This window comes from Papilio machaon, chromosome 23 (assembly GCF_912999745.1).
Source record: "Papilio machaon chromosome 23, ilPapMach1.1, whole genome shotgun sequence".
NCBI classification, from domain to species: Eukaryota; Metazoa; Arthropoda; class Insecta; order Lepidoptera; family Papilionidae; genus Papilio; species Papilio machaon.
The window spans coordinates 5672009-5689668 of NC_060008.1; the positions used below are offsets into that span (position 1 = coordinate 5672009).

The 17660-nt window shown below is 33.9% G+C and overlaps 1 protein-coding gene across 2 annotated transcripts; it reads right to left on the reverse strand.

Annotated features, from left to right (window-relative positions):
• Positions 1-616: 616 nt before the first annotated feature.
• Positions 617-17002, reverse strand: LOC106707741 (facilitated trehalose transporter Tret1). 2 transcript variants are annotated; one of them, XM_045683834.1, is made up of 4 exons: positions 16931-17002; positions 3400-3448; positions 2408-2543; positions 617-1975 (listed from the first exon to the last, which is right to left on the reverse strand). In XM_045683834.1, exons 2-4 carry the CDS (start codon positions 3418-3420, stop codon positions 642-644), a joined length of 1491 nt encoding a protein of 496 aa, XP_045539790.1. In that variant the 5' UTR covers positions 3421-3448; positions 16931-17002; the 3' UTR covers positions 617-641. The 2 variants fall into 2 exon arrangements, with proteins under 2 accessions (XP_045539790.1, XP_014354642.2); XM_014499156.2 differs by lacking the exon at positions 16931-17002 and adding an exon at positions 6147-6237.
• Between the last annotated feature and the right edge of the window lie 658 nt (positions 17003-17660).

Sequence of the window (17660 nt, forward strand, 5' to 3'; positions counted from 1 at the left end):
GGAACAAGGAGGTTTAGTGGGTATGCTCCCATTCGGGGAGAGAATCTCACATAACTCGCGTGTCTTCCCCGAGGCACGGAGTATGCATTAAGCATTCCTCCTTGTATAAAAAAAAAAAAAAAGCCTGATGTGGAAGTAATTCCTAATTTCCGGAACTGTGTCCCAGAGTCATAATTATAGTACTCTTTCCTTCGTGGAAGGGGAAGTTAATTTGACGGAACATATAAGAAATAATATCTTTCTGTCCGTCTCCTCCTCCATCGATTAAAGGTAGGCAACCCATCTGCAATTGCGGTTGTCTATGGGTAACATTCGCGACGCCATTTCGGCAAATTCAGGCGACTTCTCGCTCGTTTGCCACCTTATGTAAAGTTTGCTTTTACATGTAAAAATTATTTTACTTTAGTAATTGGTTTTTATTAGCTACTTCATTTTGTTATTGTGTGATAGATAGCAAAATGTTACATGCTCTACTTGCGGTATAAATTATTGATGTGTCTATTAAATGTTTAAAGAATAAAAATGAAATTAAAAACTATAAAATCATTTATTTTTTCTTTGTACATTCTTAAGTATAATTTAAATTTAAACATATTTGTATACTTAACTACTCTCACTAAAAATAATACTTCTAAAGTAACTCAATTTGTTACATTTTCCTTAACAATAAGACTTAGTTGAGTTTCGACATCACCACTCTTTTTACCTTTGAAACTTTCTTCAATGTCCTGCAATGTACGATCCTTTGTTTCCGGCAACAATGCGTACATTATCAACAAACAGACTGTCAGAGTTGCCGAATATACTAAAAAGGCTCCCTCCACACCTATAGAAGTATACAAATGTGGCGCAGTCTTCATAGATACGACAAAAGATGGTGTCAAAAATGACGTAGACAAAGTTGATCCCAGACTTCTATATGCTAATGGAAACACTTCTCCACATATCACCCAATTTAAAGGAACTAATCCTAAACAGAATGACAATGTATACAAAATCATCAGACCCATCGGGACCACGTCCAACATCCAACCTTCAGCGAAAACGCCCGCATTTCTTAAATACATAAAGATTGATACAGCACTCAAAGACAATACAGTCATAACACCACTTGAAAACAATATCGTCCTACGTCTAAAGGTCTTCAGTAAGAATATAGCTAATAACGCACATATTGTTCTTAACAAATCTATCACAGTAAACTGCCATGTGACGTCACTCAAGTCTTTCTTATCCAGTACCGCCTGAAGGATCAAGTTTCCGTACGCGGGCACCATGTGCGCTCCACCAAATTCAAACACTATTAACATACATATAGCTATAATAGAGGGCTTATAAAATTCTTTCTTCTTAAATATCTTCAACACTGTCTTCAGAGTATTTATAATTGACTTCATTATATTTTTCCATCTAAACTTCTTGATAACTTTAATTGTATTATGTTCCAATATTTGCTCTCTTTCCTGAGCTTTGATTAATGCTTCCAATTCCTGTTTCTCCGCTTCTCCGTTGCCTCGAACCCAAACGAATGCTTTCCTAGCTTCATCGAACTTTCCTTTCGATACTAACCAGCTCGAAGATTCTGGTGAGAGACTTATTATAGTCATTGCTATTAATGGGAACATAGAGCAAACTACAGCCGTAATTTTCCATGTTAAATGTGCACCCCAGACGTGGGATAATAAAATTCCTAGGCCTAAAGATATTGCAAAAGTTCCAAGGAATGCTCCTCTATACTTCGGCTCTGTGTATTCGGCTACTAATATAGCAGCTAATGGTGTTCGTAAGCCTAATGCAAGGCCATGTAACAGTCTGGCAAGAATGAAAGCTGATACAGTATTGCCGATGACGAAGACAATCCAGCCGAGGAGGGCCGGCACGGTACTGATGAGGTGAGCCTTCTGTCGTCCAAACTTCGTCATCAGGATTGGAGATATGAAGTTGCCAACGATGCCCATCACACCCACAACGGACGCTGAAATTAAGAAACAATTTATTATTATTAAATAAGTAATATACTAAACAACCTTCACCAAACAATAATAACCTTCGTTACAATGGTCCATTACACTAGTTACTAATAACAGAAACAAAAGAACTTGTAGGTACATATTTCATAGATCATTAACAAGTGAAACCAAAACTCTGTATGTACCCTTTTTAAGGAAATTGCATGGACTGTTGAACGTGAAATAAGTGATTACATAAAGTTTATTTAAAAAAAAGGTTACGAATTTTTCGAATTACGAATAATGAGCAACCATTAGTACTTATAAGTCCGCGTATTGAGGAAAAGCACATCGTGAAATTTATGGCCAGTAAAAGAAGACACTATTAACAGATTACAGAAGCTTCTTTCTTTGACAGTACCAAGAGTTTAGTATCAATTCAAGAAGACGCAGCTCACCTATCCAGGAGGTGTCATGGTCGGTGAGTGTGACTGGTCCGCCGTCAGCCTTCAGCTGTGCGAACAGTACGGCAGGGAAGCCGTGGGCGCAACCGTGACCTACGATGTTCAGCGCCGCGCCGGATACCACGAACGCCTGCAAATACAAATATCCCTTTTGACCTATAGTTCGCTCATAAACCTTTTCAGAGCTAGTGTGAAGAAATATTTGAAAGACAAAAAAGTGAAATCAGAGGGTCTATTATGAGTCTTTGCGACATGCGTTTTCATAACATCATCGACAAAATTTGCATGAGACTTGTATGGGGTGTACAGTACAACGACAAATCTCATTTTATATATAACTTTAAACTTTCGTGGTTTTTACTAATATAATGTTCGTAACAGCCTAATCGTGGTAAGAATCCCGTTTCTTACGAACATTAAATCTCATTTTAGTTTTGACATGTTTTGTGAATGACTTTACTAATACTTTCTCGCAAATTTTCGTACTAGACCCTCAGGGCAGAGTTAATATATTCATATTAAATGCCATAGCACTCGTACTTTAGGCACATGTGAGATAAATGTAGTCAAGAATCTTAAACAGTGGTAGATCCCGCAATAACATTATTTGTTGGGTGCACGAATTGGCCGGGTCAACCGGTGCAATACCACGACCACACAGAAGACAGTCGTGAAGTGGAAGCAATTCCGCGTTTCGTCTGATGAGTGTGGTACCGGAGGCCTAATTTTTGTCCTCTTTCCCTTCCCATTCTTTCCTATAGAGAAAAGGATGGGAAGGGGAAATGGATTTGGCGGAAGAGGGGACGCATAGGAAGAAGAGATATCCTCTTTCTGTGCGTCCCCTTCTCCGTTAATTAAAGGTAGGTAACGCATCTGAATTTGCGGATGTCTATGGGCGACGGTCGCCTCGCTATTGCGTCAAAATCAAGGCGGCCGTTTGCTCGTTTGCCACCTTATAATATAAAAAAAAAACCTGCATTGCTTACCTGTTTAATGAAAGGCTTCATTTCGTTGGCCCTTCATGTAGTGCTGCACCTAGAATCATCAAATAATTGCATTTAGAAACATTGATACAACTATTACGAGCCCCGATGCAAAAAAAAGTTCGTCTAGTATGGAAAGAAGTGCAAAGCGTAAAATATGGAAAGCAAATTAAAAAAATGATAATAATAAAAAATTACATAGATATACGAAAATAATGACGTTAGAAAAAATCTCACAGAATAAATTTCACACTTGACGAACTATTTTGCATCGGGCTCTTATTATTTTTCTAGTTTTTTATCTACATAATCAGCTACTTAGACTGTTACTAAGTATAAAAGCTAAAAACAAGTTTCTTTTAATATTTTCATCTAAAGATTGCATTTTTTGTTAATAACCACCGGTTAATTTATTCAGACAAACTCGTCATGTTATTATAGTTATTGCAAATATTAGAGAAGTGAATTAAAAAGATACAGTGCACGAACAAGTTTCAACATGCATTGTATACGCCGTACTGAATGGTAACGAAGGGTGGACTGACGTGGAATAACTAAATGGAGCACTGTACAATACGAGGTCGTCTTACTTTCCTATGAACCTGTATGAAATTATTTATGAACGTTATGAAATGGTCATGTAACGTTTCAACAAAGATATATTTGTAGTATTAGATTCCTTAATCTAAATTTTAACTAACTAAATATATGTATTTGTCTGTACCCCCCAATATTGATTTTCAATCGTATTTATAAAATGCTTATTGTATTTGACAGCGTAGGTGAGGTAAGTTAGGGACAGAACAAATAAATTTAAATATTATATTAAAAGACACTAGTTATAGAGCAGACATTACAAGCATATTTTTTTTAAGTAATCTCACATAATCGCCGGTACCGCAATCTGTTACAAAGTACCTATAAGGCACTTTGTACACAAGCAATGTACATTTTCCACACATCTCGATTCTTGTCGCTGACATTTCTATCTCGTAACACCAAAGCTAGTTTGTTCGAAACTTATTTGTCAAGATGGTGAAGCAAATCTATACAGTTGAACTGAACGAATAACGATGCGCGTCGACGATTCGACGTTGTTTGTACGGAGCGCGCGCAACCTGCGTCGCCTTGTGTAGAAGGGCCTTAAAGTAGACAACCAAAATTCTACCAGTTGTAGAGTTTTTTTAGCATATTGTTTGGTTCGAAATTCCCCTTCTATTGATTTTACATAAATGACTTTGAGGCAGAACAAATATATCGAATCAAGTTGTCCAGAAAGTCAATATTCAATATTGTGTTTAAATAAGTAAGTAGACTTAGTTACGTAAAATCTACATATATTATACTGTGCTAAAAATCTACCAACTGTCAAACATTATGAACAGTTTTGTCCACTACTACCGGAGGAGAAATTTCGCTAAACCGCGAAACTTGTTTAATGGCGTATTTGCACATGAAGACAAACACGACGAACCGCAAATATACATAACCAACAGACATCATCCGTACGAAATATAAAAAACGTAGTAATAATTATAGCCTATCGTCTGGATATAGTGAAGTTATCTAAAAGTGTAAGAATTTTACAAATCAGTTCAGTAGTTTCTGAGTTAATTCAATGCAAACAAACAAACAATGAAATCTAGTCTGTTTATAATCTGACTAGCTGACGCCCGCGACTCCGTCCGCGAGCAGTTAAAAAAAAAACTAAATGGGTATGAAAAATAGCCCATACACTCCCCATTTAGTTTTTTTTTAACTGCGCGCGGACGGAGTTGCGGGCGACAGCTAGTATTAGTATATATTCGTCGTCTTCTGACATATTATAGGAAATTTTCTCGTACTAAGATAAAATTTAACTAAAATAGTTCTCAAAATTTGTTTTACTCGAAAAACTTAATCTATATATACAATTAGTAAAATTAAATGTTTGTATGTAACAACAAAAAAATATATATTTGGTACATATCACGTGCATGCAATATTTGCATTGTTTATTACGAATAACCAACTATTATCAAGGTCACAGAATACAACATAAAATTAATTGAAATCTAAAAAACTGACTTTAAAGAAATCAATATGATAGAAACGACGCGTCAAAGTTGAATTTCTACTTGCAAAAACATCATATCATCCTCCTCAAAAAACCTAAACAGCAATATGTTTTATACAGATGTTTCTGCGGTGGAAACTCACCGTTATATACAATAGTTCCACTTTTCCACCACACAATTCTATGGGGGGAAATAAATACATGAGTACAATAGTAAAGTAGGAAGTTATTACACTTAATTATTCAATAACGATCAAGGTTATTGATTTCTATCTTACGTTCAAACTTTCAGGCCTTCGAAAATGCAACTGATATGTATTTAGATATCAGTTTTAACAACTAGGAATATGTTACAATTATTTAATTAATTTTGTGTAGAAATTATTCGAATTAAAATGAAATAATTGTCTTTATTATTTCAGTCAAGATAACTATAAAAGACAAAATCATTTAACAATAACTTAATTACTTGTTCTTTGTATTACCAAATCAATAATATTCCAGAATTAATTAAAAAATATAAATTTGTGTCATGAAAAAACTCAGAACGCACTATTTTTTTCTTTATCATTACCTACTTTAACTTTATTTCTGTCATGTTTTTAATAGGGGTGAATATTATTATTTATAATTATTCGATTAAATATTTATTTTAGATAAGGATTTGAATAAACATTTAAATTTAAAAAATTACCATATAAAATAGCACTTCTACAAAATATAATCACTTATTTGAATTAGTTATTTAAGGGCACAATTTCCCATTTTCTGTCAACCACTAAACGGACGTCAGGCACAGACTAAACCTAATACGTACAGACGACATTGTTATATCCCTCCGTGTTGACCTTGAAAACAAAATGGCCGATCTAAAAAGCGCGGGTTAATAAAACGAACGAGGAAATAAATCAAAAGTAATAAGAACATTGCATTAGTACACGTAATATTAAAATATAGTAAGTAAATTCCTACTAATGTAATTAACTTTTATTTTCTTCCTAGTTCCTTACAAAATATAGTACTGTTAGCTTTCATGTTTCAATACAACGTTTAGTTGTTTTTACCATCGTATTTTGTTGAGGTTTAAGAAAGCGTGTTAACTTGTCAGTCTGCTTCCCGTAAAAGTAGTAATTAGTGGCTGGCGCCCATAAAACCCGGGCGCCAACGCCACAATCCTTGTAACCCCGGCTTAAGATGACGCTTTAGAAATTCGTAGATTTAGTTTTATTATTTTCCAAAATGTTTATTCCCCAGATTTTATAATGTCATGTCGAGGAGTGAAAGGCTATTTGTTTTAAGCGACATTTTTTGCGATATTGACTTATATATATAATTCAGAATCAGAAAAATTCCCTGATTCCGAATATATATATATATAAGTCAATATCGCAAAAAATGTCGCTTAAAACAAATAGCCTTTCACCCCTCGATGTGTATTTAGACACTAGCTGTATGTAGTGGCAGTGTGCAGTGACTCCGTCCGCGCAGAATTAAAAAAAACTTAATTAGTAGCCTATGTCTTTCGGACTATATTCCACGAGTTTAGCAAAAATGTCTTAAAGCGGCTTGATATATGAATGATTAATTTAGAGTTGAGCTTACATTTAGAAAAAGTGTATCAAACATATTATGAATTTATGAAACAGGCTTTTTAAGGAAACAGCAAAAAGGTTAGTCGACATCACAGGAGACCGAAGAGCTGGCAGCTACCTCGGACAAAGAATTAGTCTAGCCATTCAAAGGGGGAACGCTACCAGTATCTTCGGAACCTTGCCTAAAGGGACACCTTTTAATGACATATTTTAGTTTTTATGTATTATATTTAAATTAAATCCATGTTTAGATTTTAAGAAATTTATGAAGTAAGTAACATTCGTTATGAATAAAGTATGTATTTAGGAGTTGTTGTTGCCTAAAAAAAACAATCCTTTAAAATCAAGTTTTATTAATTTAGTTTTATTAATATAAGTAATATTAGAATACTAAAAAGGAAACAAGATATCACGAGCAGCCAATTTAAGTAATATTTTACAGAGAAACATTACCAGTTTGAAAATAAAATAATAAATAAGGGTGTTACCACACTAAACGATTTGATCAACGGACGGTATCGATTAAGGGACGGTAAAATAATAATTGAACCGAGCGTTTGCAATTTTTTTTTGTATCAAAAGGTGGCAAACGAGCAAACGGTCACCTGGATACGTCGAAATAGCGAGCGACCGTTGGCCATAGACATCGGAAAATGCAGATGCTTTGTCTAAAATCAACACACAAAGTGACCCCTCACGGGGAACAAACCCACGACCTTTGGATCAAGAGTCAAGCGCTCTGACTCTGATCAACTGACAAAAATCTTTTTTTTTTCATCCTTTTATGCAGCATAACACATAAACGCTAAACACAATAGTTTGATTGTGAATTAAGCAATAATGTAACCATCAAATTATAAAAAAAATTATAGTAGACCGTATTTTTTAATAATACGGCCGTGTTCTTTATGAAATTTGTAACTAAACTGCATTCAAAGTTCAATTACGCACATTTTGTGGCTTGATACATAATAGCTTTACACACTCCATATAATCTCGTGGTTAGGCTTTAGTGCTTAATTCGGGCATTTTCTTGGAATTAACATTTCAAGCGTTCTTCCAATTTTTTATCTTCATAGTCTTTTCTAACATTTAAATTATATTGAATTTACGTTCCATTATGTCTTAAATAATATTTATAATCAAAATGCCATTTAATTAAGTCTATTTTTGGAAAATACTTCTTTTATTGTTGTAAACAGGTAAATTGTAAAACTATAAGTAATATGTCAAAACGTCATCTTTACTTGGTTACATTGAATAATTCTTGTCCAGTCACATTTTACTTCATTATGCATTTAATTTTTCACTATTTTTAAAACGTAATTACGTCAATGCTCAGTATACAACGACCAAAAAAAAATGTTGATTTAATTTTGAGTTCTAAATGTAAAATGTTAAAAGTAATAGTTGGCTTATATTGTGGAAAACCTGTGACAAAACATTTTAACACAGTTAAATATAATCTTGATGTACTTGATTATATAATTGTTCTTAATCTTTGTATCGCAGCGCAAAATAACAATGGAAAAATATGGTTAAAAATGTTTTTAAACTACCGGAGGCCTACTAATTTTAGTCCTCTTTCCCTTCCCACCCTTTACTTATAAGGAAAGGATGGTAAGGAGAAGTGGATTTGATGGAGGAGATGCATAGGAAGGTTAAATATTCTCTTTTTATGCGTCTCCGTCTTCGTCGATTGAGGGTAGGCAATGCATCTGCAATTGCGGATGTCTATATGCAGCCGTCGCTTCGTGTCGCGAACGCACGCGAATTAGTTCGGTAAAAAACTAAGTATTTGAACTAGCAACATTTTGCTCCTGTCAACTTCAGAATATTTTCATTTGTGGAGGGTAATGTTTTACTCACTTTGGCTGAATAATATAAAAGGGCACACAGAGATTGAAATTCAGTTTTGATTCAGAGTTACAGTTGGTAAGCTATGATTCAGAAAACCAGTTGGTAAGCGATTAAACAATTGCCATTAATATCAGAAGTACAGTTTATATGCGATGTTACTGCGTCGTGTAAGTATCACTGCGGTGAGTTGTTTGTTCATATTAATCAGAGTTATTCAGACCGTGTGGACAGGGATGGCTGTAAGGGGTGCTGGAGGACATTGTGGGGTTGTAAAACCCTTGCTCTAAGATGTTTATCTTAGACATGTGCGAGGTTTAAAACCCTTGCTTTAGGATGTTCATTTTAGACAGAGATTGGCGGGGTTTTAAACCCCTGCTTGAGAATGTTCATCTTACATAGAGATCGACGAGATGCGTAGGTATCTCGATTCAGTGATGGATGCATTCCGATTTAGAGTTATTATCGACGGGATACGTAGGTATCTCGATTAAGTGACGGGTGCAGCCCGATTTAGAGTTAGATCGACGAAGTACGTAGGTACTTCGATTCAGATACGTGTGCACATGCGTGTGTAGGTACGTATATTCACAGTAGACAATTCGTGACTACAGCATACAGAGAAATGTAGTTCACGACATGGTGGAGGTGCGCCGGATATCTTTCAGATGGAACCCAGGAACAGATGTCAATTAAATCAGTTTGATATAATCATTTACAGAGTTAGCTATCTATTATATTGTTTTAATTTACAGATATCAATTCAATCAGTTTGAAATAATCATTAACAGAGTTGGTTATCCTTGATATTGTTTTAATTTAATGTCACAACAACCATGTAAGTGTACTGTTGGATGGACAGTTATCAGCCATGTAGATGTGCTGTTAGACAGACAGTTAACAGCCATGTAGGTGTGCCATTGTATAGACAGTTAACAGTCATATAGGTGACCTTTCATATGAACAATTTCAGAACAGACAGACCAAACAGGACCAAGGAACAGACCTTCCAACAATCATGTAGATGTGCTACTATATGACAATTTTAGAATTAGTTTAATAAGCCAAGAAGATGTGCTTTTGTGTAAAATTTTGTGAAGTTGTTAAAGATGTTCCGCTGTCAGATTGTATTTTTTGAATACTTCTGGAATTTCATTGTAAATCAGAAATGGGGAGGACCTTGTGGGTTCTATCTCAATCTAATATAGTTGTTTCCTTAAGATTGGCATTGTTGTAATATTCAACTCAGTTGTACAGGTTTTAGTTACCCCTAAACATGAGAGACATGTTTAAAGATGTTGAGCGACTCCAAGGAAATACCTTTGGTTGAAGAATTGTGAGTAAATAGCAACTGAACTTGAAACGATGCTCCTGTCATGTAAGTCTTCTTAATAAGCAGGAAACCAGAAATCATGTTGATGACTATCAGACGATGACTATAACACAGGAAACATGGTGAGCTCAATCCATTTTAAACCTATAACTACTTATTAGGAAATCATAGCCTTAAAGTACAAATGAATATCTTTAACCAATTTGTAAAGATACAGGTCACAGTTTAATGTACATGTGTAATGAGTATAGTCACCTAATGATGATGTTTTAGTTTGTGTTTAAAAGAAATATCTTTTGTTGGTATTTATTCCAGATTACACATTGATACCTCTGGCACTTTTTCATTCAACCAAAACTGTTGTATAATAGATATTATAGCTTTTACTTGTATGACATGTAATTTATATATTAGCAATAAAATTGTAATTGAAATGTTTTCTAGTTTTTCAGGATTACAAATAGCAAAATTTGACACTTGAACTTCATTTTACTTGATGAGTTATTAGAGACAGTGTCTCCCACCACATATCCAAGAGTGTATTTTGTAAGACAGGGCCATTATACAATTTAATATTACCATTCAAAAGTATGGTAAAATATACATCAGCTCCTATAAGTAATGAAAGCTTTTCAGGTACATTGAAATTATCATCAGACAAAATTACATTCTTTGGTAATTTGTACTGCTTTATATCAATCTGTTGTTAAGTCAACTGTGTGGTTATAGAATGTAGTTTATATTACATTTAATGTGCATTTGCACACCTTGCACTGGAGAATAAATATCAAGATTTACATAATTATTTATGTTGTTACACTTGTTGCCAGTACCCATAATATTGGTTGCTTGATAACAGGGTTTCAGGGATAACCTTGCCATTATTATGACTATCAAGATGCTTTCAAGAAATATGTTTATTTCTAGAATTTTGTTTCTTTATCATTTGCTACTTTATGTTGATATTGAAAAGCATGTTTGCCAGGCCAGTAGATTTAACACAAATGTAAAATCTAGTAAATCCATTAAGATGTCAGAACAATAATGTTGAATATTTGTATGTTCAAAAATGTTAGACAAGAATTCAAAGTTCAAATCTTGACAAGTGTTGGTTAATTCAAGACATAGTGTGCTGTTGTATGGACATTTTTAGTGGAATTAATTTCACAACAGCCATGAGGGTGAGCTGTTGTGTAAGCATTTTAATAGAATTGGTTCTTGATGAACAAAGTTAGTAGTCAAATTAGAAAGTCAGTAAGAAACTCCTGTGATTGTAAACATTGTTTTATTACGCTTTAACATTAATTCATGTTGTTGTCCCTTGCCTAGTGGCGGGAGTGTCGCGAACGCACGCGAATTAGTTCGGTAAAAAACTAAGTATTTGAACTAGCAACATTTTGCTCCTGTCAACTTCAGAATATTTTCATTTGTGGAGGGTAATGTTTTACTCACTTTGGCTGAATAATATAAAAGGGCACACAGAGATTGAAATTCAGTTTTGATTCAGAGTTACAGTTGGTAAGCTATGATTCAGAAAACCAGTTGGTAAGCGATTAAACAATTGCCATTAATATCAGAAGTACAGTTTATATGCGATGTTACTGCGTCGTGTAAGTATCACTGCGGTGAGTTGTTTGTTCATATTAATCAGAGTTATTCAGACCGTGTGGACAGGGATGGCTGTAAGGGGTGCTGGAGGACATTGTGGGGTTGTAAAACCCTTGCTCTAAGATGTTTATCTTAGACATGTGCGAGGTTTAAAACCCTTGCTTTAGGATGTTCATTTTAGACAGAGATTGGCGGGGTTTTAAACCCCTGCTTGAGAATGTTCATCTTACATAGAGATCGACGAGATGCGTAGGTATCTCGATTCAGTGATGGATGCATTCCGATTTAGAGTTATTATCGACGGGATACGTAGGTATCTCGATTAAGTGACGGGTGCAGCCCGATTTAGAGTTAGATCGACGAAGTACGTAGGTACTTCGATTCAGATACGTGTGCACATGCGTGTGTAGGTACGTATATTCACAGTAGACAATTCGTGACTACAGCATACAGAGAAATGTAGTTCACGACACTTCGCCACTTCGGCGAATTCATGTGGCCGCTTGCTCGTTTACCACCGTATAATATAAAAAAACTTTCGTGAGACATTTAATTAAGAACGAGTTGACTCACATGTGATCGTCTGGTGACGGCACCGGTGCGGTGAAAATGTTATTGTTATGTAATACAAACAACTTTGCGCTTTGTATTAATGTTACTTGTCTATTCAAGTGTTGTATACTTTGTTATATTTATCATTTTTTTATATAGCAACTACTACCCATATTATTGTATTTTATAAATTGTAACCATATTCCGTGAATCTCATATTTAATAGCTTCCACTTTCCACTATTTTTAGAAGTAATTTAAGATTATTTTTTTTAAATATGCTATCTTACTTCTTATCTTACTAATATTATAAATGCGAATGTTTGGATGGATGGATGTTTGTAAGAAGCTATCTCAGGAACGGCTCAAGGGGACTTGCTGAAAGACACAGATGTAGAACATAGTCTTGAAGAACACATAGGCTATGTATTAAGTTTTTTTCAATAACGCGCGGACAGGACCACGGGCGACAGCTAGTTAACAAATAAAATGATGGTTTATATCCAGTCATGATAGCAAATGCTTAAAATGTGTCTAATATGGTCACTTTAAGCAATGTGAAGTGGGTCTAGCCACGAATAATTGAAATACGCGCCTTCGTAACGTCATTTGCCGATTTGATATTTGTAGTGATTTGTTGTTACGCTTTACGTACGACAGATGGCGTTACAAAAACGAGCTATGAATATCCTTGCTATGCCCTTTGAGTAGTTATTTGAATAAAAAATTGGTTAAAATTAAAACAAATACTGTAAAAAAATAAAAGAGTAATACAAACCATTTATTAATGTTACCTATTTTTACATTACATTTGGCGTTATCAATGGGCGTATTCTGTAAATTATTTTGTATACAATATGAAAGTAGCGCCAGTTATCGAGAAATTGAGGAGCAGAAGGTTAGCGTGGTTTGGACATGTTATGCGGAGGGATGATAATCATATAAATAAAAAAGTAATGAGATTGAATGTGGATGGCTATAAAGGTAGAGGAAGACCAAAGAAAGTATGGATGGATTGTGTGAAAGAGGATATGCGTAAGAAGGGGGTAAATTCAGATATGACGGCTGATAGAGATGTATGGAGGAGTAGTACATACTGTGCCGACCCTCCATAGGGATAAGGGCAGGTTGATGATGATGATTTTGTATACAAATTTAACTTGGTATAATAGTACTAAGGATCCAAGAAATTGACGGAACAAAGGAGGGTGAGGATTTAAAGGTTACCTTTTTCTAATCACAAAATTACCATGTTTCTTATGAGATTGCTCGTTTTATATGTAAAATGATATCTTGCAACATGCAAATGTCAGTTAGCAGTACTTCTGAAGGACATAAGTCGTCACTTCTTAATAACTTGCTCGTTATTAATTAATGATAATTACAGTAATTATGAATCATTAATGCGCATCATTTTTTATCATTAAATCTTATTCATAGTCGATTTTATCAAAATTACAATCAAAGTGTAAAAACAATTGAATCGTTTCATTTTGAACTAGCTTTCGCCCACGATTTCGTTCGTGCGGAACTAAAAAGAAAACTTAATAAGTAGCCTATCTCCTTTCTTAGACTGTAAACTATCTGTGTACTAAATTTCATTTAAATTGGTACGGTGATTTTGGTGTGAAAGCGAGACAGACAGACAGAGTTACTTTCGCATTTATAAGATTAGTAAGGATTAGAAAATCAATTTGTTTCATATTAACATGCGTTGAAGTCTTTTGTTAATAACATATGTGTTTATTGACTGCATGTAAAAGTTAATATAAATTTAGAAAGATATCAATATAACTCGTGTCATATAAATATAACGTAAACAATTAGGAAAATAGCTGATTTATATGTAATATGAACAGAGCACGTTTAGACGTTTTTTTATTTGTATTTCATTTAACGACTACCAAATATAGGACATTCACCTAAAACAACGTGACGCGTGTAACTTCAAATTCGCTGATTTTATATTTTAAAATAGAAATTCTGCACAATGTATATATTATGGTCATTGCCTTACAACATTCCAGCACGCGTTGTTTATAACTCTTTTCAAAAATCTTAGCCGCTCACGGTGCGCGCTGCGCAGTTCCCTCCCCCTATTCCGTTAAGGTGAATATACACTAGAGCATTTTCTCAAGCATTTCTATGTAATGTAACGTTTTAACGAATGATATGATACAGGTAAAAGCATAGTTTCTAAAGCACGTCTGGTTCGTGAAAGGGTGATACACAACAACATATCATAGAGCGGCTCGTTGTTTTGTTACAAGTAAATGCTCTAGTCTATACCCATCTTTACACCTCACTAACCCTAAAATTGCGAAGCGACTCACGTGAGGTTAAGAGCCGCTAAGATTTCAGAAAACTATAACAATAAACTACAGTTTATTTCAACTCTAGATCTATGAAAACAATGTCAATATTATTCGTATTAAATAAATAAAAACCATAGACAGAACAGAACAGATAGAATTAACAATTTCATTAAGAAAAAGTATATTACGAAAAAATTGCAACTCAAGTAAGTATTATCAATTGAAAGGGGTAAAGCGTTTATATAGTTGTTAAAACAACGTGTTCTGAGTTTTCGTTATATAATAATTGAAGGCCATAATTAATGCATAATTTTCTTGTTATTTAATAGTGAGGTCAGCTGTAGCGTTAATTATTTTTTATGTTACTTTCAACTTTTTACTAAAGTAGAGCATTAATAATAGTTAAGTAGGAAAATTTTGTTTATCCAATCTATCCAAAAGATGTCGTACAAAGTCTATAGTTTCAGTTTACTTTATCGTTCAATTTAACTAATTATTAAATTTCTGGTCAATCTTATTGAAATTATAAATGCGAATATTTGGATGGATGAATGTTTGTTTGAAGATATCTCCGGAACGGCTCTACGGATCTTGATGTAATTTGGCATAGATGTAGAACATAATCTGGAAGAACACATGGGCTACTTATTAAGTTTATTTTTTAATTAATTTTTCACTGACGGAATCGCGGGCGACTGATAACTTTATAATATTAACTGTTAATTTGTAATAACTTACACGTATTTATATAAATAAAACACGAGTAATTTTACGATGATTAAGTCTTTTATAAAGTGTACTTAACGATTACCTTTTTTGAGATGATATATGTATGTATATATACAGGGTGTTATTATTATTCATCCCATCATATGATAACAGACAGTGAATTAACTGTCAAGGACTGTGAGCTATGCATCGGAAGTGCTTCCGAGAAGGTGTGGTACTGTGTGGATAAATTATCTCAGGTTCAACGAACTCTGAATTATAGGAAATTGGATTTATTATCTTTAAAATATAAGTTTATCTATGAAGGTCGTTTTATTTTTTTATATCAATTATTTATTTTATTTTTGTAATGAACAGCATCAATGATGTGTACAAACAACATTGTGAGATTACACCCGCCTTTGAGCATACACTATTGTCACAATAATCCGCCAAAACAATACAGATGTTGTCATTTTAAAAATAAATATTGCGGTTGTTACATAATGAATAAAATGCATTTCTTACTGTTGGTTTCTGAGACCAAAATATCTGTATAAAACATATTATTGTCCCTGCCATTATGTTTGACAAAACCGAGACGACATGTTTTAAATGGGGATCTTTGCTTCAGAAAAACCAGGGTTATTTCTTTTGTTTAATAAGTGTTTATAAGTTAAGGTTATAATCTTACTAATATTATAAATTCGAATGTTTAGATGGATGTTTGTTTGAAGGTATCTCTAGAACGGTTCAACGGATCTTGGTAATATTTGGTAAAGATGTAGAACATCAATACGTAGACTATGTGTTTAGAAATGAGCTACCACGTGATTTAATACAATAGTCAACTCTTTAATGATTAAATAAAAAGATTTTCATTCATAATCATTAAAATGGTGAACTAAAGGACGATTACTGTACTCAGGCTTCCTTCGCCCTTGTCCCCAATAGTTAATTTTAAAAGAAAGTCTGACATTGAACCATAAATGTCACAGTTTAATTTCGGGCACAGTTAATATTAATTAACTAAAAAGGGAGAAACAATAATTTGTAATTTTAATTAAATTCAAAACAATTAGGTGTACGGGATGGAAATGAGCTCTAGCTATGCTATGAGGAGCTGGTATACTGGTATACTGGCTGAGCTTGCAGCTCATATTATTATATTTTTGTTTTGTATTTGTAATAGAGACCACAGAGCAGTTTTTAGTTTTATTTTATTTTACTTGTGGGAATGTATTCTGATTGTTTAAGAAATCAAAATTTATGACTATTTGAAGTTTTCTTGGTTTATAATGGGTCACGGCGAAGGTCACTAACGACCTTGAATATTGATTATGAGACTCCTATTCCAGTATTAGAGTAATTATAATATTTTAAACAAAAACAACAGTAGTCTTTTTATGCGCTTGCGCATGCGGCTTTTAAAAGTTTGTATAAATTGTCTTCTAAATTAATAAATATCATATGTATGTATAATTCATAATAGACATAATATGACATAAACTCACCAAATATGACACCAATAATCCAAAAAAAAAAACAATTTACATTTTTTAATCAATTTGACAAATTCGTGAACATAAAAAAACTGTAAACACACGAACGCGGAAGTAATTTTTTATCTATATTATTATTTTTTTTAAAACGTGCACTAGTGCGGGGAAAGTGTCGACGGTCGATTTCTCCCGCGACGGCGAATGACTGGCCACTCGATGCATCGGACTTGCGAAATCTCTGCCACTAGTGTCGTATGCGTTACGTATGTTTCTTTCATGAATTACATATACACTAAAATATCTTCTAATATATAAAATTCTCGTGTCACAGTTTTGTCACCGTACTCCTCCAAAACGGCTTGACCGATTCTCATGAAATTTTGTGAGCATATTCAGTAGGTCTGAGAATCGGCCAACATCTATTTTTCATAACCCATTTAGTTTTTTTTTTAACTGCGCGCGGACGGAGTCGCGGGCGACAGCTAGTAATCAATAATATTTTAAATAAGAAATAAGAGAAATTTGATGAAATCCTATTCTTCTCTATCCAATCTATCCTTTTTAATCGATTTCGAAAAGGTAGAGGCTCTCAAATCGCTTACAGTTTTTTTTTCTTTTAGTTACAACAAACTGTTCTTAGAAAAGGATAAAGGATAGAAGAGGTTTTGGAATGACGATCCCATGTAGGACAAGACAATTTAGCAGGTAGATTTTTTTGTACAATTTCAAAGTTACAGAACCA